This window comes from Sylvia atricapilla, chromosome 3 (assembly GCF_009819655.1).
Source record: "Sylvia atricapilla isolate bSylAtr1 chromosome 3, bSylAtr1.pri, whole genome shotgun sequence".
NCBI lineage: Eukaryota > Metazoa > Chordata > Aves > Passeriformes > Sylviidae > Sylvia > Sylvia atricapilla.
The window spans coordinates 86,378,262-86,404,932 of record NC_089142.1 but is presented as its reverse complement, the minus strand read 5'-3'; the positions used below and the strand labels follow the sequence as shown (position 1 = coordinate 86,404,932).

Genomic DNA, 26,671 nt, shown 5'->3' with positions numbered 1-26,671 from the left:
TCCTGCTGTTGTTCCTGCACTTCGTGCTCCTGTGTCTTCCTATGCTGCTGCTCTGTGTTCAGCTGGTGCTGACACAGGCTGCAGTTGCATCATGGTTTTGCTTTGCAGGCCTAGACAAATATGATTCCTGATGGTAGCAAAATAACCATTTCTTTCTCTGGAATTTTCTTTGGTGAAGCCAGCAGTTTTCTACTTACCAAAACACAGATTTGTTCTAGATACTGTGGGTTAGTTTGGGTTTTGGGGTTTTTTGGAGGTTGTTTTGGAGGTTTGTTTTTGTTAGGGGTTTTTTCAGAAATGAAGGAGCTTTTGTCTATCTTCATTTCTGTCACTTCTTCCACCTTTTAATGATGTGTTTCCCAATATTTTTTCAGGCCAGCCTATAAACCTACTCTTTCATATCTTGCACAACAACCTCATCTTGTAAAAAGCACTGGCTCTGAATTGTCCTGAGTATATGGTGGGTTGTCTTAGCCAGAACCTAGGTTGAAACATGCCCACATGTGCCCCAGAACCAGTATTCTATGGTGAAATTCAGTGTTGTTTGACTGATGGTCAGCTGGTTTCCACCTTTCTCAGCTCTGCTGAGACGTGCAGTCAGTGTGCGCTAAATATCAGCAAACTCTGGCACTTCTTGCATTACTCATGTTAATACTGTGTCCTCTGCAAAGGTGAGCGGTTAGGAGAGAATCTCATAGATCATTCTAGCAAGGTTCTTAAGCTCATGCCAAGTTTTAAGGAGAGGTATACTGGTTTCTTGTTGGCTTCAGCAGCACTCATGCTTAAAGATGAAGACCTCTTGTAAGTACCTTACCATGGTAGTGCCAAGGTGACATAAATTATATTGCTCCAGATCATGGAAAGAGTGAGGTCTGTTCGCCAACATTGTATAATGCAGTTTGAAAAAGAAAAGCTTATTTTATGCCTGTTGTTTATATAGCAAAGCCAAATTTTATGTGGTTCTAATTTACTAACATAGTGGGGGCATGATGCAGTTTCAGAGTATCAGGTTCCAAGTATCAGTAACATGCAAGATTTCATAAATATGTCAAGTTGGGTAGAAATGTTTTATTAATCCTTTATGTGGTTCTGCTTTATTGTATTTTGTTCCATCATTTATACATTCTTAGTGAGAATATGCTATCACTTTTTTATTAACTTGACACTAGTTTATTTAGGAAGTATTTCCCTCTGTTTTAAATACATGGATTGGTATTCAGACGTACATTTCCAAAAGGAAGCTATGTTATTAGTTGCACGCTGAGGTGACTTGGAGGTTGATGTCGAGTATTACTTTATGAGCCAGAGTTCTAGTATCCTCTCCTCTAAAAGCAGCCTAAACCACACATAATAAGAGTTTTTATGAAAAATACAAGAGTTTAGAAGTGTAAGTGAAGTTCTGCAGTCTTTGGGGACAGGAAATACTGGCAGCATGTTAAATACTCAGCTTAGTCTGTTAATGCTCTTTTCTTGTCTGGGATGATCTCTGCTCAGCAATCAGAGACCCTAGTCTTGGTTTCCTTTTTGGTTTCTGTAAATCAAAAGTTGTTCCAGTGGTTGTGGCAGCTTGATAGTTCCCAACTCTGCTCTTCCAAATGATTTGCTATGTAATAAAGGCTGGCTGAATTTATTCAGGGGGCACATCTGATTAAATTCTGAAGAATCAGGCCCAGCTGATGAGAAAATGTTTTAAAAGTGATGTCAGTTACAGAGGAACCCAACCTGCTTTCCTTCCTGTCCACAAATAACTCTGAAGTTGAGAGCCACCCGTATTAAGAGATTAAATGTAAAGGATATGGGGCAGGCTATGATGAAGGCCCTAGTTCTCCAAATGCTTTCCAAAGGTCATTCCCGTTATCTGCTCTGCATTTGGAAGAGTTAAAGCACAGTGGCCTGGATCGACTTGCCCAAAACTGGCCAAGAAGCCCTGCGAGACAGTAAGGCATGGAGTATGGCTCTCCCAAGTCCCCAGCCCAAGCCATAGGATATTTGCCATGCTACCCTGTGGGTGGAATACAGTGGACCATGTTCCCGGAGCGCCTCTGAGATTGCAGTGACATTGGTGCGTTGCCACACAGGTGTCTGTTTCCACCCAAAAATGAGATTCTGTATCACAGTCACCTGAGTTCAAATGTGAGGGGTTGGGTCTGCTGGATGGAGAAGCTATGCATTGAGCTCTTACTGAATTCCTGATTGAAATGAAATAGGATGTGGATCTTTAAGCTCCTAGCCTTGAATGCCCAAAACCTGACTCTGGCTCTGAAATGTGTTCTTAATGGTGTCTAGCACAATAGAGAATATTCCATGTAGATGGAGTCTGTAATGGAAGAGTAGAAGTGGAATGGAGTCAACAGAACAATGGTGCAGGAGACTTGCAGAATAAGCCTCAGTTTAGCATCTTCTGAAGTTACAAGGTAGAATTTAATTCACTGTTCTTACAAAAGTTACCTATTTTGATATTGCAAATAAAAATTTGATGTAAATACACTTCGTAGAGAAACTGAGAACTTTTTCCCCATGTTTTGCTGTAAAGCTTAAAACTATGAAAATTATTTTTGTGTTTTTATTCAGGCAAGATACAGACTGAAATACAGATGATTTGTGATAGTACAAAATTGTTTTGTTGACAATTCCTCACCAGGATGTGAGGAAGATAAAAATCTTTTCAGGTGTATCACCCAAAGGGTTCTATGTAACTGAGTGAGACAAGTGTTTTTATCAACTCCGCTAACAATTTGCTTCCTACATTCTTAATAAAAAGCAAAATACCACAAGTCTGGCATTCAAAAGTAATTACTTAAGTAAAAGGAGCGCAGCCAATAATTCTTATCACCCTTTTTTTGCCTTCTTTTCTTGGGTATGACTAGATATGGCTTGATTCTGAAGACAAGTGAAGATAAAGAAGAATTTCAGCGTCTTCTGGTTTTTTTCTTTCCAAGCAAATCGGCTTGCTTTTTCCAGACTATTAGTTAATTGTTGCTTTTCCTTCAAGTAACAACCAGCCTGGTTTTAGCAGATAAAGGAGGTTTGTTACAAGATGCCCTTTAGATGTAAAGGGCACTTTCTGAATGGACCACATAAATAGTCATAGTATCATATTTGCTCTCTGTATCAGAAATTAATCTGATGGACCTGAATGCTGAAATAAGTGCATGAGGTTGCTGGACTGGCTGCACACATTTGTCTCTGGAGGAAGCATTTAGGTCTGTGCAGTTATGCAGCATAGTCCGTGGATAGGACCTTCACCTTACAGACAGGAGGCCCTTTTGCCATCAGGTGCAAGCTGCAGCTTGCAGGAGGAGGCCGTCCAAAGAAAAATATTCAGAGCATGAGCCATGCCAGTGGCTACTTCCTTGCTTTTGCTTTGCAGTCTCCTACAGTTTCAGCTACAATCTTGGCTTTCCTGATCATCTCTTTTTGTGTTTCCCTCCTTCTCTATAAGGAAGAACCTTCTAGGTGCCTTGTGCCAAGAGGCTGAGCATAGCAAATTGTCTCCATTGTTGTTACTTTTAAATAGCCTAGAATATACCACCCTGGAAGTTGTTTTCACCCTGTGCCTTAGCTGTCATTGTTTGTGAAGCAACATTAGCTGAATTGCTGTTGTTCAGGACTGGTCTCATGTAGGGGCATCCGTGGACGACAAGGAGAGGGAACTCTGCAGACCTGAGATATTGTAGAAACACGTGGTTTTATTGCAAGGGTCGTGGGTAAAGAGGAGCTGCTTTCAGCCACCAGCATCGGCTGAAGAGAAACCCCAAAGAGAAAGAGAGAGAGAGGGGGTATGAGGGAAGGGAGGTAAAAAAGCTAAGAGGGGTAAGAGAGGTAAGAAGAGTGCCGGGGTCAGAGCAGTAAGAAAGAGGGAGAGAGCAAGCAAGAGAAGGGGCGAAGAGACAAGAGGAAAGGAGAGAAGAGAGCGAGGACTTTGTTACAATCCATTATATCTCCTTTTGTGTTGAATATTCTAATTTACAGTGACCAACCGGCGCAAGATACAAAACCTACAAACTTTGCATGCAACCTATGAGAACTACTAAATTACCATCTCATCCTATATTCTAAACTCTGAGGACTACCCTTCTTATCTACTTTTTCCTGATGCCTTGGCAGGGTGGAGAGGGGCTGCATTCTTGAGTCCTTTTGTTTTCTGTCCTTCAGCCTATCTCCAGCTAATCACCGACCTCCTGCCTGCCATGCCCACATCTCAAAGCTGCCCTTCATTTCTATTTCACTCACAGATTTTATATCTCCAGTATTTCTTACCAGACAATCATATCCATAAGCCCTTCCTGTCCCATCTTTCCCAACAGTCTCAGAGCAGGGAGTTCTTATAAAGAAGGAGATGGCAGCTCTGAGGTTGCTAGTTTCCCTGGGTTAGGAAGATGAAGTCAGTAATTCTTTGGGCATGGTGACAGATTTCTTGCTTTTCATTTTTTTGTTCACATTGGAGGCTAACTGGGCAGGGAGCCACAAAAATTAGGACTGTATGTCTGTAAAAGTATATGATCAATTTATTTTTGTTGGGAAAGTGATAGATAACATGCCGCAGCATGAAGTTATAAAAGGAGGTTGCAGTCAGAGTTGCTGGCATTAATTTAACTAGAGAATGTGCCCTTAAATGTCAGGAGACTGCAAGAAGCGGAGTTATTTGATAAGACAGCAACTTTGATGTTGATTTCATCAACAAAAATACAGGAGATTAAAAGCAGCTCCCCAATTTTGTCTCCTTTTTTTTCTTATTCATAATTTGACTAGGGCATTAGCAGGTGTTGTGGGAAGGTTAATGAAACCATGACAGTTAGGGTGAAAGAGTATCCATTATCTAATTGACTTGTTTAGGTGACTCACCACTGAAGCTAAACTCAGTAACTGGGAAACTGAGTAACTGATTTTCTGTGAAGATACTACAGTTCCACTGGCAGATAAAACAAGACTAGACAATCTGGGTTATAAAAAGAACATGGGTTGCAATCATATTCCTGCCATATCAAAATGTAAGAGTGGCTGTTCTTGATCAAACTAAGGGCTTGTCTGACTTCAGCAGGGCATCTGGTGAATGCACAGGGAAAAGCGTACAGAAACCTAGCAGTAGGATGATCCTACCCCTCATATGTGATCCTCTCTTCTGTCAGCAGATTGGCTCAGAGGCTTTTGGAGCCAGAGGTTGCATTAGATTGTCTTTAATGCCTCTGATGGGCCTGTCATCTGGGAATTCATCTAATCCCTTTTTGAACATATTTGTGTCTGCTCCAGAACATCCTGCAGCAATGGGTTTTGCACTTTACTTTTGTGTTGTATGAAAAAGCACTTTGTTTGCTTATTTTAAATCCATGGTTTGATTGCTTTATTGGATATTCTTTCTTTCATTGAAACAACACAGATTGCTTTGATTTCCTGATCTTCTTCATGCTATTAATGATTTTATAAATCTGTCATCTCTTCTCTCAGCGTCTTTTTCAGGCTGAGAAGTCTTTTTACTATCTCTATATATCAAAAGTGTTCCAAAACTTTGATCATTTTTCTTGTCTCTTTCATCCTCTTTCCACCTCTGTCAGATCAGTTTGTGTCCTGTATTCACCTGTATCCTCCTTTTGTATCCATTACCTTAAAGGAGAAGAAACTGATTCAAGAGGATCAAAATGTTGGGGGTTTGAATTCACACCTCACAGATTGTCAGAGGGCAATCTTGAGTCCTCCAGTGGTCCAGATTGTGGCAGTCCCCTGCTTTTCATTGTCTCTGGTGTGGAATATATATCTGGACATCAGAGAGGTAGCAGGTTAAGCTGGTCTCTGCTGTTCAGTGGCACTTTGCTGCTCCACACCTCATCACCCAGACACTCAAATTTCATTTGCAGCTCTTGGGGCTGTCACTGGTTTCCATCTCCGAGCAAATGTCTGTACAAACCAGCAGGCACATGTATCCCGTCCTTTACAGAGGAACAAAGTATTAGCTGGAGAAGGTCAGTAGCTTCATGCTAATGTACACAATTGTCTGGTGAATTAGGATACACTTCTGCCTGTTTTGGTGGTTTGTTTTGTTTCCTTTGCATTCAGAATCCAAAATAACCCAGCAGCTGTGTGTGTAGGTAGACAAAGCTGGGTAAATAATGAAAGACTAAGGGGAATGACAGCACCGATCCGGTAAAGCTCGAAGACACGTAGATCTTTGAGAAGCTGCTGACAAGCTCTCAAAAACTGGAGAGGTTTTAAACAGACAATGAATGGCAAAATATATAGACAAATGACTACAAAATATTCATTAGTCCTAATTTAGTCTCTCAACCTTGAAATGAATGGAAGGTGTTATTTTGTTTGTTATAATGTAATGGCATTATTTATTGCTTGTCAAGTGATAAGACACAGATCTCACTATGATGCTGTATAAATGTGTAATGCAAGGGCTACATTTGACACTAAGAACTCCATTTTAAAGCAGGTTTTAAAAATCCCAATAATTAACTGATTAATAAATCTTACAAAGTCCTAGAGCATCCGTAAAGTCGTCAATTGGTTATTGCTGTATACAGCAACTTACAACTTGCACAGATGTGCTCATAAGCATTTATAGTATACACATGCACTTGTGAGATCTTCTGATAATAAATACTAGCTATTAAACCTCAGTAATTAAATTTTCAGGGATGGGAAAGGATTGCCCCTTTTCTTCATGGGTAATATTAAAGAACGTAAAGGCTGAGCATTTAGGCATATAGGGTTAGAAGACTCTTGGAACTGCTAGATAGGTGTATTTGACCAGGCCTTGAGACATCATGAGTATAAGCAACTGAAATCAGTCTTTATGAAGGGAAGTGTTGAATGGCTTCTGAAATCAACTGAAGTTGCTTGCTTGCTTCTGAAAGTTTTTGTAGGTCTTCCAAGATTCTAGTCTCTACCTTTTTTGTCAATGTGTGACATATTACAGTGATATGGTAATTTATACTATTGGAGTTTTGATACTTGGGAAACCTCATTTTAAATTTTCAGAACCTAGGGTCTCACCAAATTCAACTGTATCCAGATTTTAATTTGCCAGAGTTAATGTGATAGAGTGAGAGGTGAGTGTGTTTGCTTGTGGCAGTAACCTCATGTTCCATTAGAGAAAAAAAGCCTTTGCATACTGTCCACATGCACCACAAAAGAAAACCTCTTCTGAGAGGGAACTTAGAGTCTTGTATAAAGACTAAGTACTGGTTATTTTCCATTGGTACTGTCCCTGAAATCATACACATTACAAGAATGATTTGTGGATTTTTTTGCTCTGTTTTCCTATGCTTATGTAGTAGCAATTTATATACTTGCTCAAGCCCAAATCTGTTTTAATATTCACAGGCTAATAGAATTACCAATGACTATATTGATAATCTTGGGGCTATTTTTATACGTTGAATGTTTTAAAAAGTCTACACTGCTTAATACTATGAGCATCATACAAATGTACAATGATATTAAGGAATACAATAAGGTGAGATCTGTGTGTAAGTGATTTTTATTTATGCCCCTGAAATTGTGCGCATACGCTGAAAGGACACAATACTCATTAGATTTATGAGTAGCAAGAGTGCTAGCTCAGTAATAAAATTATAAGATTGAGATAAGTGATACTACTTCACTGTTTTCTCTATGTGTTTACTTATCTGGTTTCTCTGTTACAAAGTTTATTAGAAACTGAGAAATACTAATGGTGTATGTTTAATTGTGTTGTTTACTACTGCTACTGGTATGGTTTGATTCCTTTTGCTTCTTACATTTTTCCCATTTGTCTTTTAGTTTGGTTCATTACAAGACTACACAATAACACGGATAACACTATTCGCAAGGTGAATTGCCACAACAGTTAGTAGGGCATGGTATCTCCAAGATCCTGTAGTGTGCCTGTGCCTTACAACTCATGATAGTATTGTGCTGAGGCTTCATTATGTTTTTGTGAGAGACTTGTTTTTCCCCCAGTTTCATTAGTTGTTCTCTCTCCTGAGATAGAACATTGCATCTTCATCCAGAGCAGTTGACATATATTCACTGTGAGCAGCAAACAGCAGCGTGATTAAATGCTTGCTTTGTCTTTTTAATGTTTAACTGCAATGCATAAAAATATTATGTAGTAATTTTATTTGCCTGCTGATAAGCCATCTATGTCCCTACTAATGGAAAAAGGAGAAGGAGCCTTTAATATAACCCTCCTGTCCAGAAGTTTGATTGTTAATAGACTCTTCTATTTAATTGATACTGAGTGGCATCTTACCACGTTGAGAAGTGTGATGTTACTCTGGGATGTTGTACAACTGGTCTCTGGGCCTTTGTCTTCTTGACCACCATTCTGCTGCAGGGAGGGCTGTACAGTGCTTTAGAAGGTCTTTGGTTTTGAAAGTTAGTAATGGTTTAAGATCTATTCTGTATGCTGAAAATATCATAGATTGTTCAACGTGCTTGTTTCTGGGAGTAGAAGAATATTTTTAATAAGAGTAACTTCCAGAGGGAAGGTGACACAGTCTCACCCCTCTGCACAGCGCAGCCCAAAGAAACTCACTCATAAGCCTATGCATCAAACCCACAGCTTCTATTTGTGCACTACCAGCTTCTATTTGTTGCTTTCCAGATGTTATCCTGCCTTACTGAAAAGGCTTTAATGACTACAGAATTTACTATTTGCACAAGGTAGTTGCTGCAAAGATTATTTTCCTTGATAGTTATGTGAGTGCATTTACTTATAAATTTCCATTTGACTAGTTTCAGCTTCCAACGAGTTCTTAGATTCTCTGTATCTTTTCTTTTACATCAAAAACTCATAATGAGACACTTCAAGTAGATGCTTGCAGGCTGGGGCAAAACAATTTCTTTGCTGCTTTGTGGTTGAAGCAAATAAACTGAGCTTCTCAAGCCTCTGATGAAATACGTTTTTCTAGCCCTCATCACTTGCATAACCAATTTCTGAACCATACCCCATTTTCAGTCATTTTCTGGAATCAAAGAGCAAGAACTAGAAACAGGATTGTAATAAGTGTCTTGCTGATGCTCTGATCAAGAATAGCCAGATCTTCCCGCTCCTACCTGATTACTTTTCTTATATGGATGCAAGGGTTGTTTGACCTTTTAACTGCATTGTTGCTCAGGAACTTCACATCTTTTTTAATATTGTTGCACTGCAGGGTGTGACTTCCCATCTTTCTAGTATGATACGTATTCCTTACATCTGGGTGATTGATTCTGTATTCTGTTGTTTTAAAACAAGCTTTGTTCTTATGAGCCCACGTCACTGGGAATACAGAGCAGCATCCATCCACTGTTATGTCTTTGTCCCACCAAAATTTTGATCAGTCTGTGTTTTAGCCTCAAATACCTGAATCATAAAGGCATTTCCTCTCAGTTTGGAGGTCAGCATCTCTAAGAGAAAATTACGTTCTTACCAGTATTTGTTTTGCTCATACCAGTAACAAGAAAACCAAAGATATAGAGTAGGTACATAATAGTAAAGGGTAAAGACAAATTCCCTTGATTATGAATCTTGATCTGCCTTTCCTAGTCAAAGTTTGTACTTGAAGAATTCAGTTGAATGCTTGTTCTACCAGGTCAAATTGTAGCAGCTGCCATGAACAGACTTCACTAGAGCAGTTGATATAGTTGGGCTACATTTTCATTACTATCATCCCCACCTCCCAAAGAAAAACCAACCAACCAAGAAACCCAAACCAAAAACGTCCACCTAATGTTTGTTAGTACCAAATGGAACTGCCATTTTAGCACATTCCTGTAGATATGCACCACACAGTCTTGGCGGTTAGAGTTCTAATTATTCCAAGTGAAAGATCTCTTGCTCAGCTGCAAATTCTTCTCCAACATCATATATGCAGTTGCTGTTGTCTCTTTCTGAAGTAGCTTGGATTCCTCAGAAGCCTGCAGGTCACATTCATAAAACTGTTTTTAGGATTTTTAACATTCACCTGTTGTATGCATGTATGTACACATATGTGCATAATCCACAGAAGTGGATTAATTGCTAGCCATATCAATTGAATTAAATTTTTGTTGATATTGGACTTTATGAAAACATTTAAAACAGAAAAGTAAGTTTGCGTTAATATGAAAGAAATAAATTAAATCACCTTCACAATCAAGATAAAATGGGTGTAGTGAAGGGTGGTGTTAAAAGCCATGCTGGCAGCAAGTGGTAGGTTGTGTCATTGCCAAATCGGTCTTCTAACCTCTGTGTGACCCAATTCTGCTGAATTCCAGTGGTCTGTGCATGTACGTGTTCTCTAGGTTTAAGAATAGTAGCAGCAGTTACACTACCTAGAACAAGAATGTACAAGGCTATCAGCTGTCTTGCCTAGGGGCATGAGATGATTCCCAGCTGGGGTTAAGAAAAAGCATTTCCTTCCTGTGAGGCATTACATAATTATCTGTGTGTGTTAAGTGTGCTGGGGTTTTTGTCTGAAATTTATTATATAAGCCAGTGCTATAAGAAGATGCAAGACTAAGAAAACAGCCTGGGAGTATGTATTGTGCCAATTCTTTTTTCTCCTGTTTTTAATACTGTCCAAAATAAAACGAGATTCAGTATATGTTTCACCTTGTTAGCTTTGCAGTGCTTTGCTTTTAACACTGTCCTGCCAGCTTTGTGACGTAAATTTGACTGCAGCTGAGGAATATTGTTAATCCTCTCATCTCCTTGTGGGGAATCCAAGTTGAGCCAAATGAAATGTTTTGTGCTACAGTGTTTTCTTTTATTACTGCACGTACAAAGCAAGTAAAAATGCTGCCTGCCAGGATCTCACCGGAGTGATACTGATTCTCTACTTTTATGAGATGCCAATAAAATAGGAGTTATTCTTTTTCATCTTGCAGTTTACTCTTCACCAAAGTAAAACTGGAATGGATACATAAAGGACCTGAAGAGGCTCTGGTGACGTGCAGACATATGTTGCAGATGTGGCAGATGGTATACAATGTTTTACAGCACAGGTAGGCTTTCTCCACTGTAGCAAGTTCGGACTTGTTATTGGCGATGCGGTTATCTTTTTTAATTTTCTAGATAAAAGATAAGTAATATTTCTAGCAGTGATTTAAAACAGGGAAGATTTTAATAGCCACTGTTAAAAAAAAATTAAAAAACAACAATACCAAACCCCCAATGTTTTAATATTGAAGAAGCAGTTTGAACCATGAGTTTCTGAACCAAAGGTCTAAACATCTCTATCCATATTTGGATGTCCAGAATGAAGGGCAGATTTTCTTTCTCCCCAATAGTGCTGAGCTTTCATCAGCTATTGTTCAGAGTCTGCAGTAGTTGGCACCACCCAGGAATGTGTGGGGGTGACAGAGCCCTGAAGAGAGTAAGCCAAGGAAAGGCACAGTGCCAAACTCATATGCTGTAGTTGCACGCTGGTTGCACAGCCTGGTGCTAACTGGGCAAGGAAAGGAAGAGAGGATGTAGCATCTTTCTCTCTTCCCTTGTCCTAGTAAATCTGCATTCACACAATTCCCTGTTTCCTCCCTTTCATCTGCTGCCCCTTGAAAGGTAAAGTTCAGAAAGTGGAAAATGGAAGATACTGATTTGGGTTTTCTTCCTTCCCACACCCTTAGGGTATTGCCCTAGTCAAGGTACCAGTATACAATGTCTTGAGAATATTAATGTCTGCAGGGGTTGTGTTTGATGAGAAGGACAACATGCTTGACAGCAGCAGTCAAGACAGCAGGGTGATGTAGCCTGAGTTGTTCTCCAACTTCTGTATGCATTTGCATAAGCTTTATAAACTCCAAAAGTGTATGTACAGAATGGTGCATGTCTGTGTACAAGTTTTCCTTGAGGGGTTTTTAGTAATTCTTGTTGGTTTAGCTAATGAGCAGCAAACCAAATACAAAAATCAAGATATTTACATAGCAGCAGTGGTCTCTTACAGGCTTGAATCATTGATTTCCTTAGGCCTCAGTATCTTTAGCTAAGGATTCAATCACGTACCTCTCACACGAATAATCTTTATGCCCATGAGTAGTCCTCATGAAGCTGATCAAATCCACACTGAACAATTATGACTGAGGAAGATTTACTCTTGCAAGGGGGGCTGCAAGCCTGAGATTGTAGAGAGTACATTGGAAAACAGACAAATAACTAGTTCAGCCATTTGGACTGCATTTGGATTTCAAGCTGTACTTTGGCTCTTATACTTAAAAACCCAAGATGTGATAGCTTTAGAGGCTTTTGATAAGCTTTAGCCATAGAAGCCTAAACAAAACAAATTGCTTTGCTTTTGCTTTTAAAAACTCTAGTATGTATTTCACTGCTATTCCTAGCAGGGCTCTTCTTTTTCCTCTCTCAAAAAATAGATCATAAAGTATTTTTTATTAAGAGATACTACTGGAAAGGTAACAAGAATCAGCTTCCTACCTGCAGTTTTAGACTGGATTCAGTGACCCAGGGAGCTCCTTGTATTTAGCAAATTGCAGCAGTATCAGCTAACAAATATGTAAAGTATTTTGGGTAGGGCTTGCAAAGGAACTTAAGGGGAATTCTTATCAGTGAGACTTGGACAAGGACATTTTTAGGGCCTCTTGCAAAAGAGAAGGTTGTATTTACACAAAGTTGAGAGCTGTTGCACCCAGTACTCCTTAGTGGTTCAATCAGTAGATAATTGCCTACACAATTAAATTGCAATTCAGTTGCATTTATCTGGCCTGTTTCCTGGCTTTGCAACCTTACTGTGACTCTGACAGACTAAAAAGTCTTTCAGGGCCCAGTATTTTATCCTCAGCAGCTATTCATATGCCCTGTTCAAGTCCACTGTCTCTACTATGTTTCAAAAAGATGAGCAGTAGATGTCCTGCTGTCCTGCTGTCAGCCTTTCCAGTGCTGTACATAGAAAACAAATAATCTGGCTACTATCCCTTCCATGGTGCATCGAAAAGCTTTCTTGGCTAAAGGCATTGTACTGCAGCTTTTAAAGGGTAGTTAATTTTCAACCCTTCCCTGGGATAACCCAGGAGTAAGAGCTGTCCATTTAGTTCCACCTCCTGGCCAGGACACTTACATGTGTGTCAATCCTGTCTAGGCGAGGCTGAGGCATAGGACAGATAATTTAATTTTCCCTTCTATCTGTCACTACATGGTAGTCTCAGATGAGTTATCAATTGTGTGGAAACCAGTATGAAAGACAAGGAAGGCCCATTCAAGGACAGAGATTGGTGCAGTCCAGTGCCTGAGAATTCAGAGTGCATTAACAGAAACCATTATGTTTGATCCCAAAGCCCAAGTAAAAGGTTATTTAGCTACTGTAAATATGGTTGCTATTATGATGAATGACAGTAAGTGGCTTTTGGTCTTAGGTTGTTAGCTGGGAAGGACAAGACTGTCTTCTGCTGTTGTTTTCTGTGATGACAGAATAATCCTGTTTAAAACCAAACAGCAGTTACAAACTTACTCTTCTAGGTCAATGCAGATTCAAGGGAATTCTGTGCAATCCCTACCAAAGGACTCATCAGACTGAAAGATGGGGGCATCCACACCAATCATGTCTCTCTGACAGCTTGCTTCCTGAAAGGAATATTGTCCAAAGGCTGAGCTGCAGGCTTGGAAGTGTGCCAGAAAAAGTAGCCAGGGCAGTCACTTTTCCTTTTGGCATTTCATCCCTTAATGGATGATGAGAGGAGATATCATCACCACTGATCCTTGGGGGATGGCAGACTATGTGGTGACAGGAAGGCTCAGGAGGTCTGTGTTAAGTGACTTTTTGTTAGGCGCATGATTTTTTTTTTTTTTTTTGTGAGTTTCTCTTTGTACAGCCTCTCCTGTGAGGACAGAAGTCTAGTAGAAGAACAGACCAGAGGTTCCCTATTTCCTAAAGCAATGCTATCTGGTAGCTTTTATCTTCCTCCTCTTTTTGAACAGAACAAAGATGGAAGAGGAGAAAATAAGCCCTTTGAAATGAAAATATGAAGAAATTAGCACCCAGGTGGAAGGTGGTAATTGGAATGTTTCAAAAGGATCAGCACAGCAGACCTGTGAACAAATTGTTTTGTAGAGAAGCCCAGGAGATGGTGGTTCTTGCTGGGTGTAGGTCTGCTAGTGGGCCTCGTCCAGTCTGACTTGTAGCTGCCAACGTGTTTCTTGTCCAGTGGTTTGCAAAGACTCCCTATAGCCAAATAACCACGTGTGCCCTGGAGCCCCTGCTGGGCAGTCTCTGAGCTTCCAGTCCGTTGACAGTGAGGCGGGTGTTAATACATTCAATAAGCTGATTTCTCACAACTGGAAACCATGATTTTTCATTTCCCAGGCAGCTAAACTACTGCCTGCTTTAGGAGAACATTTCCCCACTGAGAGATGTACAGGTAACACAATTTTGTTTCTTTACAGTGGCTCTGAGAAAGGAAGTAGTGTGACTGAAACACCAGTAATCAAAAAGCATAATGGACTGCATCTCACCCTCCCAGATGCTCATGACACTGACTCTGGTAAGGAAACAAATTTGTGCTTTCCTATCCTGTCCTAAATGTGCTTTTGTGAGAGTTGAATGTTTCATTTTCTTTGGAGAGGGCGGTGGGCCCATGCCACATCCGTGTTGCTGGGCTGCTGGTCAGGAGATCCAGGTCTGCCTTGATGGCCACCTCTGCTGTAGAATGTGTCACTGAGGTTTGCCTGTACCTTGGCTTCCTCATGCATAACACAGAGGAGTTTCTGCTTTCTTTCACAAAGCTCTCTGAGATGTATAAATCTATCTTTTTTGTTCTATCCCTCCATCAGCCTGCCTCCCCATTTAATTCTTTTTAGATGTCCTTATCAAGCCAGTTGCTATTGTTGGTTTTGGAAAGCTGAGTGAGTGTCAATTCCTATTAGATGGTGATTTGCTTTGGGATTTGTGCATAAACCTTGTGATGCTTTATTATATGGTAAATACATATTCACAGTAACAAGATACAGTCAGATGGAAATAACTGAGACATCAAAGCTGATCTTGGCAGTAAGGGGGAAAGGAAGCTTTCAGAGAGCACTGCTGACTTGTGATTTTTGCTGTAAGTCTCGTGATATTTGGTACTTCTTTAAAACCCTGGCTCAAAATAATATGATGATGTGAGAAACTTGCCTTTTAACTTGGAGAATCAAATACCTATCCTTGTGGATGTAGAAGAAGCACTTGCAAAGAAAGTGAACCTCAAACTCAGAATGTGGACAAGGAAAAAAAACCTAACACATAAATCTCATGAATCTCTATGGAATTAGGGTTTGTCTGAGTCTTAATTGTGCTGTATGCCATGGTGCTTGCCTGCCAGAAAGAGCAAACTAATGTGAAGTACAAGCTTTGAATCAGCTTTCCATGCACTTAAAGTGATTTGCACTGAATGCAGTTTGGTTTAAACCAAGAAATGTATTCCTCCTCCACTTTGAGAATCCAGGTTTCCATGCTAACATAGTTGCCCCCACAATGGATGCAAGAATGGAGCTCATACTGAAATTACACCGCCCACTTTAGTGTGGGGCTGGCACTGGCTGGTTTCAGCAGGGCTCTGTAGCTCCCTTCTCTGCAGGCTGTGGATGCTGCTGTACTCCATCTGCAAAAGGGAAGCAGCTGGGCCTGCTGTCCCTTTTGGGAGCCTCTTTGAAGACAGTAGTGAGTGAGATTGGAGAGTACCGCTCTAGCCCCTCTCGCCCTTGTGCTTCCCCAGAGCTGCGGCTGCCTGCTTTGAAGGAGGGAGGAGGTCTGATATTTCTGCGTTGCTGTGAAACAGGCAGTGCTGTCTGTTGTGAAATCCCCCGGGAGCTTGCAGCAGCATCACTGTACTGCGCACACGCTCTGTCATCTCTGGGCTCATCACTGAAGGGCAGGGGTTACTGTGGCCGGGTTTGACACTGGCCTCTCCCTCAGCTACACCACAATACGATTATTTGCTGTGCCAGAATTTTAGGTTTGCTGCCAGAAAGATTAATTCCTCTTTATTTTCTTCATCTTCTTCTAAGTGAAGCAGTGTTCCTAACTAAATTCACTGATATCAGTCAGCTGCCTTGCTGTTTCATTCTTTTTCTGATTTAGTCCTGTCTTATAATGCTTTTGCCTGAAGTGATTTAGGCTTGGGAGTTCTGTGTTTCTTATACGCCTAGTAAATCTAATGAGCTACATTTCTATTTTGATTGTAGTTTTCTCATAAATGCAAAATATTAAACTTGATCCTTTTGGTCTTAAAACACCCTAGGAATGGTGCTTTAAAATTATTTAGATAGATTTTGTGTGGCTTATGTGCAGAGCTCGTCACAACAAAATCAGTTTTTTGATTTCATGAGTTATATCCAAAATATGTGGAGGGCTTTATTGTAAAATGTGAAGTTTATATCCTGTCTAGTAGAGCTGTTAAATAGAGAAAGAGACTGCACTAAAATAACGAATTGGTACGTTATCTTCATATGCCAACATTTGCATGTATTTTGAGGCATGACATTAAAGTTCTGTGAGACAGGTTTTGTGGGGAGGCTTTTTTAGCACGTTTCTTTAGGAGGAGATATCTTATAATGAGATGTTCAAATATTTTCTTTTAATGTTGCTTGAAGTTTTTCCATCTCCACTCACCACCCTGCGGTCAGGGTGCCAGTGTGACACATGATGATCTCCTCTCTCAGGATATAGTGTCTTAGAGGTAAACTCTTCTGTGGCTCCATCAGCCCACCCCAGGGGCACTGTATTGCTTGCCTGAGATTCAGAGATGTGGCTGAGCCCCTTTCAGTCCAGAAGGGCCAGGCTGGTAAAAACCTTCTCTTACAGAGTTTATTTGGTCAGGCAAGCTTTAAGAACTGCTGTGATCATCCCAGCAGAGATGGGCAAGACCAGGAGAGGCAAAAGTGGAGTATGGGCTGGTTTGGAGAGAGCCTGATCATCTGTCGTATATGTGTCTAGAGCAAGGAATGTGTCTGTGTCTGAAGCCAGGCAGGGGTGATGTGGTCTCTGCCTAGAATATTTTGCTGCTTCCTGTAGGCTGGAAAAGAAGAAAAAGAAAGTAAACATCAAAGGACTGGAATGCCAAGGGATGTTTAATGCAAAGAGCCTCCATGTAAATTGCTAAGTAACTTGGGTCTCAGTTGTCTGACTGTGCAGATGCCCACTGCACCGGGCAGGATCAGTCTCAGTCTCAAATTCCCCTATTGGCAACTACTGGGCTAATGAAGATAAGATGAGGAGCAGCTAACTTAGGTTTCTTTGAGAGTAACTATGCTTTTATATTCCTGTGAAGCCTGCTTTGTGAGGGAAGGATGCTTTAGTAGATTCTAACTGGATCTACTTAGGCAGCATATGAATCTCTCCAAAATGCACAAAGGTGCCTTATGGTGATTTAGTTTTCTTGGATTGATTTGCAAGGAAAAGAGGATTTCTCTGAGCTCTGTGAGGATGTGAATAAGACATGAGCCTATCTGCCCACCCAGTGCAAACAGCCCAGCATTACATTTGGGTGCTTTCAAGAAACACATCTCCACAAAGCCTCTCTGGGAGAGGGGAGGCTTAGCAGAAAAATGTGATGCTGAAAGTTGCATTCAAAGCATGCTAATACAAGAATCTGGTTAAGCTGACTGCACAATCCACAAAGTACATGCAATTTTTTCCAAGTTTGCCAGTCTTGAAGGCAAGAAGTCTACCCTAAGTTCAAAGCTCTGCCAATAACATCACTAGCTGTTCATGTGTCCATTTTCTTGTCTCTGCACTGCAGAGAAGCTGTCGGTGTTTTGGATGGCTGGGGATGGCTTGGTAGTTTTCCCTGTGTCAAACAGCTCTAGTCTGACTTGAATTTCTGAGAGTTTCAGTGAAATCCTTGCTGATGGAGATAGGGATGGGGGAGAGGAGCGTGAGTGGGCAAGGCCAGGGAGGAATCTCATACAGTGAAACAGGCTGAAGGTGGATCAGTTAAATAAACTGATAAATACAATAAATTCTCCCTGCAAAGCTGAATGGCTTTTACCCATATCCTTAAAGCCGGAATTGCTACATTACTGCACTGTCATCCCTTGGAACATTAGATCAGGAATGTCTTTGAAACTATGTAGGAATTTAAGAAATGCATCTGGGAAGAACACATTTGCATTTTCCGAGGGAGCCGTGGGAGGCGCCTGCTGCAGGGCTGTTTTGAAGTTCTGCTGCTTGAAATGAATGACATTAGTTAGCGATGAGATAATAGGACAAATATTTCCCATAGCAGTTCTGGGCCTGGAGTTGCACTTGTGGTCTCTCCCAAGCCGTGACATGCTCACCTCGGGTTAAGTAGAAGCTGCAGCCGTGTCCAGGCTCGCAAAGCACAGGTGCTTGGCACGGGGGAGTAAAACAGAAACGTGCCTCCCCTCATGCCTGGCGGGAGCCTGGGCCCCTGCTCAGCATCCAGAGCAGAGGTGGCCGGGAGACCACGGCTGGGGACCACAGGGTGACGTGCTGGTTAGCTGGTGAGGAGGTGGGGCTTGGCAACCCTCTCTCTTGAGCACACTCCAGCTGGAAAAGCATGCAGTCTCTCTCAGAGAGACCATTAAGTGCATATGCCCCGTGGCTGCGGGAGAGAAAAAGCGGGATTTTTACTCTAGGATCTTGTGGTTTCTGAGGTCAGCCTGTAAGGACAGATTCAAGACTAATGCTAATCAACACAAGTGCTTCAGTCACAGCAGCTCTCCAGAAAAAGTGCTTATCAACTATAATATCACATTAAAACCTATGCATATTAAAATATTAATTTCTCAAAGCTTTACAAAGCCAACTCTGAAGTTTCAGTTTGTAGCTTCTTATTTTGTTACCCCCATCTCAATACCCCTCTGGGAGGTTGGCTCACCAGTATAATCCCACTTGCTGTACTGGAGAATGTGGTTTCTACCCATGCAGCCCTCCTGGGATAAGCTTTCAATGTGATGTTTTGTCCCAGAGGTGTAGGCACCAAATACTTTATTCTTGCCTAAATGTTACAGTCCACACTTAAAGGTTAATATAGTCAAAGCTCTGAACTCTCTGCTCCCCAAGGTTAAATGAAAAACCACCCTGCCTCTAAATCAGCAGAACAATACTGATGTCACTTGCAATGTGTGTGCTATGTGAATGGGGCAAAGCTACCTTGTAATGCTGTATGAATTTTATTACCTTAGTGGGGCACATTTTGTAATTGTATGATGACTGTGCTTATAAAATGGGTATTGTGGAAAATGTTTGATGCTAGACTTCTGCTTCCTAAACGAGCAAAATATGATTGCTTCCTTGATGAATGCTAAGCAGACCTTTATAAAATTACTGTGTCTCTTAATTTGCTTGTTTGAGCTGCAGCCCTTGGATAATTTAGTGAGGTTTTTTTCAGTAAATTAACCTTTTATAAAAGATAATCTCCAGTTTGTCGTGCCAAAATTCAGCCGAGTTCCTACTGCATAAAACCAATGCAATGATTGGAGGATCAGACCCGCTGCCTTAACAAGTCAAAGAAATACCCTAAGTAAGTATAAAATACATTATTGTTTGTTTGGTTCATAGGATCACAAAGAGCCTCTTCCCTTGCTGCATCAAGACTGGAACAGGCCATGTCTGAAATAACTATGCAGAGCAGCACAATGAAGCAGGGACCTGTGAAGCTGTGGACAACTCTTGAACAGATTTGGCTACAAGCTGGTAAGTCCTGAGCTACCTGGAGTTCCTCTTTCCCTCCAGTGGTGAATCAAATGATGTAAGTATTAACCGAGTAGTTGAAGTCATTAGTTGAAAATAGCTCTTATTTCAGAAAAAAATCTGTCTATCTCAGAGGGTTTTTGAAACACCACTTACTTGATTTTGAGCCCCCCAAAAATACTGTAGTAGTGTGATTTTTCAGCTGACTTTTGTTTTTCCAAAACACACAGAAAACTTTAGTCGTCACTATAACATGCTTTTTGAAAAAGAGGGTAGATAGTTCTTCATTAAAAATGGTAGTTCATAAGGACAATTATTTCCATTCTCCTTTTACTAAATGCTTCCCTGTAGTAAGACTGGCAAACCTTGTCTTAACTGTAAGTGTTCCAATCTTTGCTGAGGTTTAAGTGAAAATTTAGGTGGAAATTATTGGAAAGAGCATCTTCTCCACTCTGTCCTTGAGTGTGAGAGTGGTTCATGCTGTTTGAACCTCCCAGGGTCTTGTAGGTTGAGTATCTAATGCAAGGATGCTACAGCAGAGCACATAAGGGGAAAACAGTGAGGAGAGACTCCACCCACAAGTGATCTCAAACCCATGGAGGGGTTTTATGTAGGACATTTGTTGAGGAGCAGAGTTGCCCAGCACATTCTGCTGTTTGCATTCCAGCATTTCAGAGCTGTTAGAGTTCCAACCCTGTAATTTTGTTTTTAGGAGACACAGTTTTTCTTCCATAACTGGGCCCACAGTTGCACACTTGAAATTACCTTTGAGTGCTATGATTGCTTATTAGATGTCTCACCATTTGCAATGAAGAAAGAAAAGCAGAACCCCCTGGAAAGCTGCTGATAGTTTTCTATTCTTCGTGCAGGGGAACCTTTCAAATTCTCATTTTGCTTATCCACGCAATTGACAGTTCTCACATAAGACCTGGCAGTCTCACCCTACTTCTCAGCAAAGATTTTCATAGCTGTTTTTGTGGGTAATTTCCTACCAATTAGACTTTAGTTCTAGAACAAATATATGACATTGGTTTTGCTACAGTTTGATTAATATTAAGGAAAAAAGTCACCTTATAGAATGCGTCATCCTTTAAGTTAATGACATGTGTTCACCTTAATGACTTGTGTAGATGTAAATTTCAGTGATATGTGCTGTGGGATTCAAAATCATCAGGAAGATTTTGCTTTATTCAGTTTATACTCCTGATTTAAGGCTGCAGAAAAGGCTGGCAGGGAGCAAAATAAGTGGAGTTTATTATGATGAGAAGTCAGGTGTCTGTTGTCCATCATCTTGCAGATAGCTCTCGGCAGTTTACATTTTTTGCTGCTGTCTGAAAAGACAAAAGCAATAAAGACATAGTGCTTGCTGTGAATTGCTATGATTGCTTTTCAGTGTGAATAGAGTGCCTTTCTGAAAGGTGTTAATTAATCCTTTTAGATAGAATTTATTTTTATAAGCTGTAACTTTTCTCTCTTATCACTTTTTAAGCCTTTGTTTTGCTTCATGCTTACTTTTATCTGGACTCGATTCAGGATTGATATTTTGAAAACATGTACTGTGACTGCTTTGTAATTTCATTACTGAAGTCAGTTATTGTTATGGATGCAGCTTAATGAGCTCCTGCTGAGGCACTGGCCATTCTCTTCTCACAGTAGTGTGGAAGCTGCTGCATTCTGGTATCCTGAGGGATGAAGAGAGATGTTGGTATTTTGGGGTGGTCTTTACCCTCTGTGGTGAAGGGCATAGTGCCTGCATTATTAGAGGACTTCTTGGAAGTGGATTGACCTTATGCTGGGCTTAGTGAATGGAATAATCCAAGGGTGTCACTGACCTTCACTACTAGGATCTTTCCCATCTGAAAGGAGAGGAAAAGAAGAACAAATACCTGTAAGCAGTAACTTCCAAAACAGAGATGTTTCATAGACAACAAATTAAACAGAAATGCATGGTTAGAGGAAGTTGAGGTAGTCAGGTGGTTTTGCATTACAGCTCACCCCAAAATTAATGGCTGTGGAAAGCAACAGGTAATTAGTGTAACATTCTGATGCCTGCATATGGAGGCATTTGATATTCATGGAAGGTCTGCATCTGTATGCTGTAGATTTTTTATCAGGTTTAGCTTGGACTTGTCCTTTTTCAATCAGTGACTCATCTTGTGGCTCCAGGCAAGTTGCCTAACTTTTTCATACCTCAGTGTCCTATCTGCAAAAGGAAAAAACATTATCCGCCTTTGGGAAATTACTCGTGTGTTTTTGTTTTTGTTGTCATTAACACTTCGACCTTTTTAGCATGATTCATAAATCCTTAAATAAAGTTATTACAATTTCCTAACCTCATACTACAGTAAATTTATAACAAAGCATCCATCCTTCTCAGATACTCAGATACAGGACACAGCTGGCCGTGGCTCTGTGCACAGGTATGGATTGAGAGTGCCAAGTTGCAGTCGTGTCTGGGTTCCATTACAGTTGCCATGCCTCCTCATATCCCAGGGCATGAAAGTTAATTGTACCAACCAGCTGGTCCAGTTAGAACTTTGTGCAATGAGATTGGGAAAAGGCACACAAAACCAGCTATCCCACAGCTATAGGGGCTGCTCTTACAGCCCTCCAGCAGCCAGGCCAGGCCACAGAGCCAGCACATACACTTGCAAAAGGGACTGTGAGGGGGTGGTAGCTATCCAGTGATGTTTACATAGGGGAATCCTTACTGTATCATCCTACAGCTGCAGTAGGAGTTCCTGCCTTGTACAGCAGCGTCCTCAGTCCCTCCAAGCTGGAGACCCCTTGTTCTCTAACGGGTTTCACAATTAGCTTATGAGAACATGTGTGTTTCCTTAACAGGCTGAAGGGAAGGCTGTGAGCCCTGTGCAAATAGTTAATCCCTTTTGCGCTGTGATGAAGACACTGATTTCACCTGTAAGAGAATATGCATGTAGTGGTTTAATCTGTAACTTTTCTGAGTTTGTGACCAGGATGGTTTGTGTGGAAGACAATCAAGCACCATCTTTGGATGTGCAGCTGCTAAATCGAAATGTGTTGCACTGTAACAGATGCTGTACCTTGTCTTTCCCTGCAGCAATGCCTAGTGATCTTTGGCAAGCTCATTTTTTGTAGCCTCCTGTAAACAAAGAGCTGCTTGATAGATCTGTGGTCTCTAGAAAAAGTCCTTTTCTCTTTCAAGCATCATAATAAAACTGAATTCTCACTGTTAATCTCATGTCCAGCCGTCTCTTACAAGACCACCTGGGAGTACAGTATGGGCTTCCATATCTTCCTGTTTTCTGCACAGGTAGTCACAGCTTTGAAAGAGTAGTGTGCTGTCCCCAAAGATGAGAGACATCCCCTGCAGCAGGCATGCTTGGAATACTAACAAGCATATTCTATTTCCAAGTATTCTGCAGCAAAGATTGTTAACACAGCTTGTCTGGTCCCTTTTAACAATAACCCCCCTAGTCCTCTTGAATGTAATGGCTGCTTAAAAAGAATCATCTGGGAACACTTTAACATTTATGAGCCTAAACATTATTCTTGGCCCCATGTCTGAGAAACAGCTCGTTTCAGGGAGTACTTAGGAACAGTACTACAGTGCACATGCTGTGGTGGTGCAGCACCAGGAGAGGTGGTCATTATGCAATCCTTATGCTCATTTCTCCTCTTTGTTCTACTTTTCATGGCTGAGAGCTTGAATTCAAGTTTGAGAAGAGGCAAGGAACTTCAGTGGCACTGGTAAAGCTTGTTAACTCCTCCCTCTTCCAGCAGGAAAAGCTGCAAGGGGAATACTAGAGATTATTAGTGTTAATACTTCTAACAGTCATGCCAGTACTCCTCCTTTTTGTTTAAAAAATAGAGTCATGCTGTTTGGCTAAAGAAAATATACTTGAAATCGTTCAGATTTATGACCAAAATTTACCTTCATTTGACATTTTTATAAGATCACTTTTGACCCAGAGAGCAAAGCATGTCAGTATTGGAAAGAAATAGTGTTAATAGTTCTACGCTCTTTGGGTAACAGGAATGGTTTCTTATCTGAAGTATGTGTGATTATATTAACAGGCAGTAATAACCATATGCTCTGTTTATACAGAGCATTTTAGAATGCAACAAGCCAGTTTTAATAAGAGTTCTAATATTCTAGCTCCTGTTACTGTATTATTTTAAGCTTTACTTTTAACTACAAGGTCCACTTTGTTTGTCTTTACTAGTAGTTTATATCTGACAATTTAGCTTCTTGACTAACCCAATACTTTACCAAATATGGCCACTCACAGCAAAGTAGGTCTGGTAATTTGATCTAAGTTTGGCTAAATGCCTGCTAAGCTCAGCCTGTGAACCTCACCAGGTAGACCCTAAGGCTAATTTAAAGGAGCACTTAGAGAAAAATGACGAGGATACTATTTTGTGTACTCACAGTGGGGCTGGAGTGGGCTACCTGCTGTCTCAGTAACATGCTTAAGTTTGACCTAGGAAAAAATAGTTTGTAATGAACATGCTACAAACAAGAAATGCGAGGAGAGCCAGTGCAGCAGAGAACAGTGAGCTAATGGAAAAACATCTGTTCCCCCGAGTTATGTACAGCAGGAACTTTTTTTTTCCCCTTCACAAAACACTTGTGATTTATTTATTTTATTCCATATGGGCCAGTTCCTGGGAAAAATCTGTGTTAGAGGAGATGGGCTTTGTTCCACGAGAAAGTGTCGTCAGGGCTGGTGGGCTGAGGTCTCCAACGTGCTGGTCCACAGCCATGGAGCCAGATCCTGGCAAGAGCCAAGGGTGCAGCCAGGCCCTCCCTGCTGCCCCTCTGCTCACCCAGCACAGCTGGTGTTTGCACAGCCTGCGCATGGGCACTTCAGTGTTTGTCCTGCTCCGGGCTCTTAGCAGTCCTAAGCCCCCACAAGTTATTAGCTCTGATATTAAAGGTGTTAATCAGGTGTGGGAGACATCTTTATTGATATTGCCAGGATAGCTGGATCAGATACTGTCCTGTAATGCAGCACTGGTTGTTGAACCAATTCTAATATTTTTATTTCTCTTTTTAAGTCCTTTCAAATTTTAGAATTTCAAGTTTAGAACTTCCCCATTCACTGCTTGAGTTCTTGAGCTCCATAAATGCTGCTAATTTTTGTGTCTCTTTACAGTGACACAAAGCACTGTGAAAAGCTGGAGCCTGGTGAGGGGGAACAGGAGAGAGACGTTTATTAAACTTCCATTTCTGAGGAGAATAAAGGTGTACTGCAAAGATGGCTCCCTGCAGTATTTACTTGCTAGGAGGGATTAGGAACACTTCAACTGGTGATAGAAATGGTAAAGTGAGCTGGTTTTGTCCCCTTTGAAATGAAGTTAAGAAGCCTGCAGTAGTTCTGATGAGCCTCTTGGCTTAGCAAGCTCTGTTTTAGACTTGTGGAGGAGACTAAAGATCAACAAATTCCCCATTTCTCTTTATCTGAACATCTTCAAGTGGAATTGATAAGTCTTGTTCTACACTCTCCAGTTTGGTTTATTTTCTGTCAGCAATGAATTTAAAGACTCAAAAGGATTCTTGCAGCCTTATTTCAGTACAGGGCATTTGGGATTGCCTCCTCCATTCCTGAGGCTTCTGTATGTTTCTCATTGCTAGAGCAGGATGCGAAATTCTGTGGACTGGTAATTCTTCGGCATGGACAGTCTTCAAAGAGCACATATCATTTCTCAAAAACATGCAAACATTAACTTGAGAAGGGAGCAGGCAGCAGCTTCCAATGCCTTCTGTTAAGCATTCTGTAGAAAATTTGCCAAGAGATGGAGAGAAACCAGTTACACTGCCAGAGAATGACTGAGGGTACTGAAAACTAGTATTTCCTCAGTTGCTCAGTAAGTTTGGACAAATGAACGATAAAATGTACACAGTCGTGAAGAAGGAGGCAGACATTTGTTCATACCAGAGACAGAAAATAGGAATTTATACTTGACTGGGCTGTTAGTCATGTTTTGACTGCACCATTTAGTATAGAGGGTAGCTTGTGGCACTTCTGTGCTGCTTCTAAAAACTTTGACTCTAATGCTGCATTTGTACATAAAGAAGCTTGGTGGTCATTTCAGGCCCTGTGAGAGCTGATGCTTGGGAATTTAAAGCCAGTCCCTGGAATTCAGTTTGCGTGCAAAGAGCATGTAAATCTGTTGCCTCATTCAAAAGAGCAAGTGGCTGAGCTCAGGTGTATGGGAACCAGCAGCAGTTTCTGTACTTCATTTCTGTATCAACCGTTTGCATCACATGAAATTATTGTAGTCAGGATATGCCTGGAGGAATCTTCTGTCTAATCTGCCACGAATCGTCAAGCTACTGTGTGCAGGGTGGTGTCATAGCATGGAACAATGACTAAACCTAACTTGCCAGCAAGGAAAGGCAGTGGGGGAGCCCTTTGTCATGGTAATAGCTCGGTAGTCACTGCTGATGGCAGAGCTCTCAGAGTGGGTCTTTTCAGCTGGCTAAGGGCTCCTGCAGTAACAAGCATTAATAACTCCTGAACGCAGATGATGTGGAACAGAAATCACCTTCCCTCACAGATGCTCTAACCTTCTTAAGTGTGAAGAACTGCTCTGCACTGTACCATCCTGATGGGCACTTGGCTGTTACCCTGGCCACGTCACTGTGCAGTAACATTTTTGGGGTGGACAAGAGTAGGATGCTTTAGATACATCAGGCACACACAGACAAGTGATGTGGAGCAGTCTACTTTGTGGGAGTTAAGTGCTGCCTGTTGGATAACACCAAACGGGATTCACAAGTAATGAAAATTTAACTCTTACATTGTTCACATTGCAGAAAAACATTTTAAATCTCCTTGATTTCTTTAGGCTTGAAGTGAAATTGTTGCTGCAATGACAAGCACTATCACTGTTGACACTGCTTTGAAATGGGGAATAGAGTCAGTGTTCAAGGTGATGTTGAACAGCTCTGTTTCTCAGACAACAGTGTGATGCAGACATAATTGGGTTACACTGTTGTTACACAGGTGATGGACACCCTAACTCTGCAAATAATTTTATATTGGACGAAATAAGGGGGCTCACTGTAGGACACCCAGCTTTGGCAGTATTCTGGGAAT

General features: G+C 41.1%; 1 protein-coding gene across 3 annotated transcripts in view; it reads left to right on the top strand.

Moving 5' to 3' along the window:
- TTC7A (tetratricopeptide repeat domain 7A) overlaps positions 1-26,671 on the top strand; it is a 168,136-nt gene that overhangs the window by 100,474 nt on the left and 40,991 nt on the right. For all 3 annotated transcript variants that reach the window (XM_066316054.1, XM_066316055.1, XM_066316053.1), the window contains 3 exons: positions 10,837-10,953; positions 14,339-14,436; positions 19,455-19,589. In XM_066316054.1, coding sequence (XP_066172151.1) covers positions 10,837-10,953; positions 14,339-14,436; positions 19,455-19,589 — 350 coding nt within the window. The remainder of the gene's footprint in view (positions 1-10,836; positions 10,954-14,338; positions 14,437-19,454; positions 19,590-26,671) is intronic.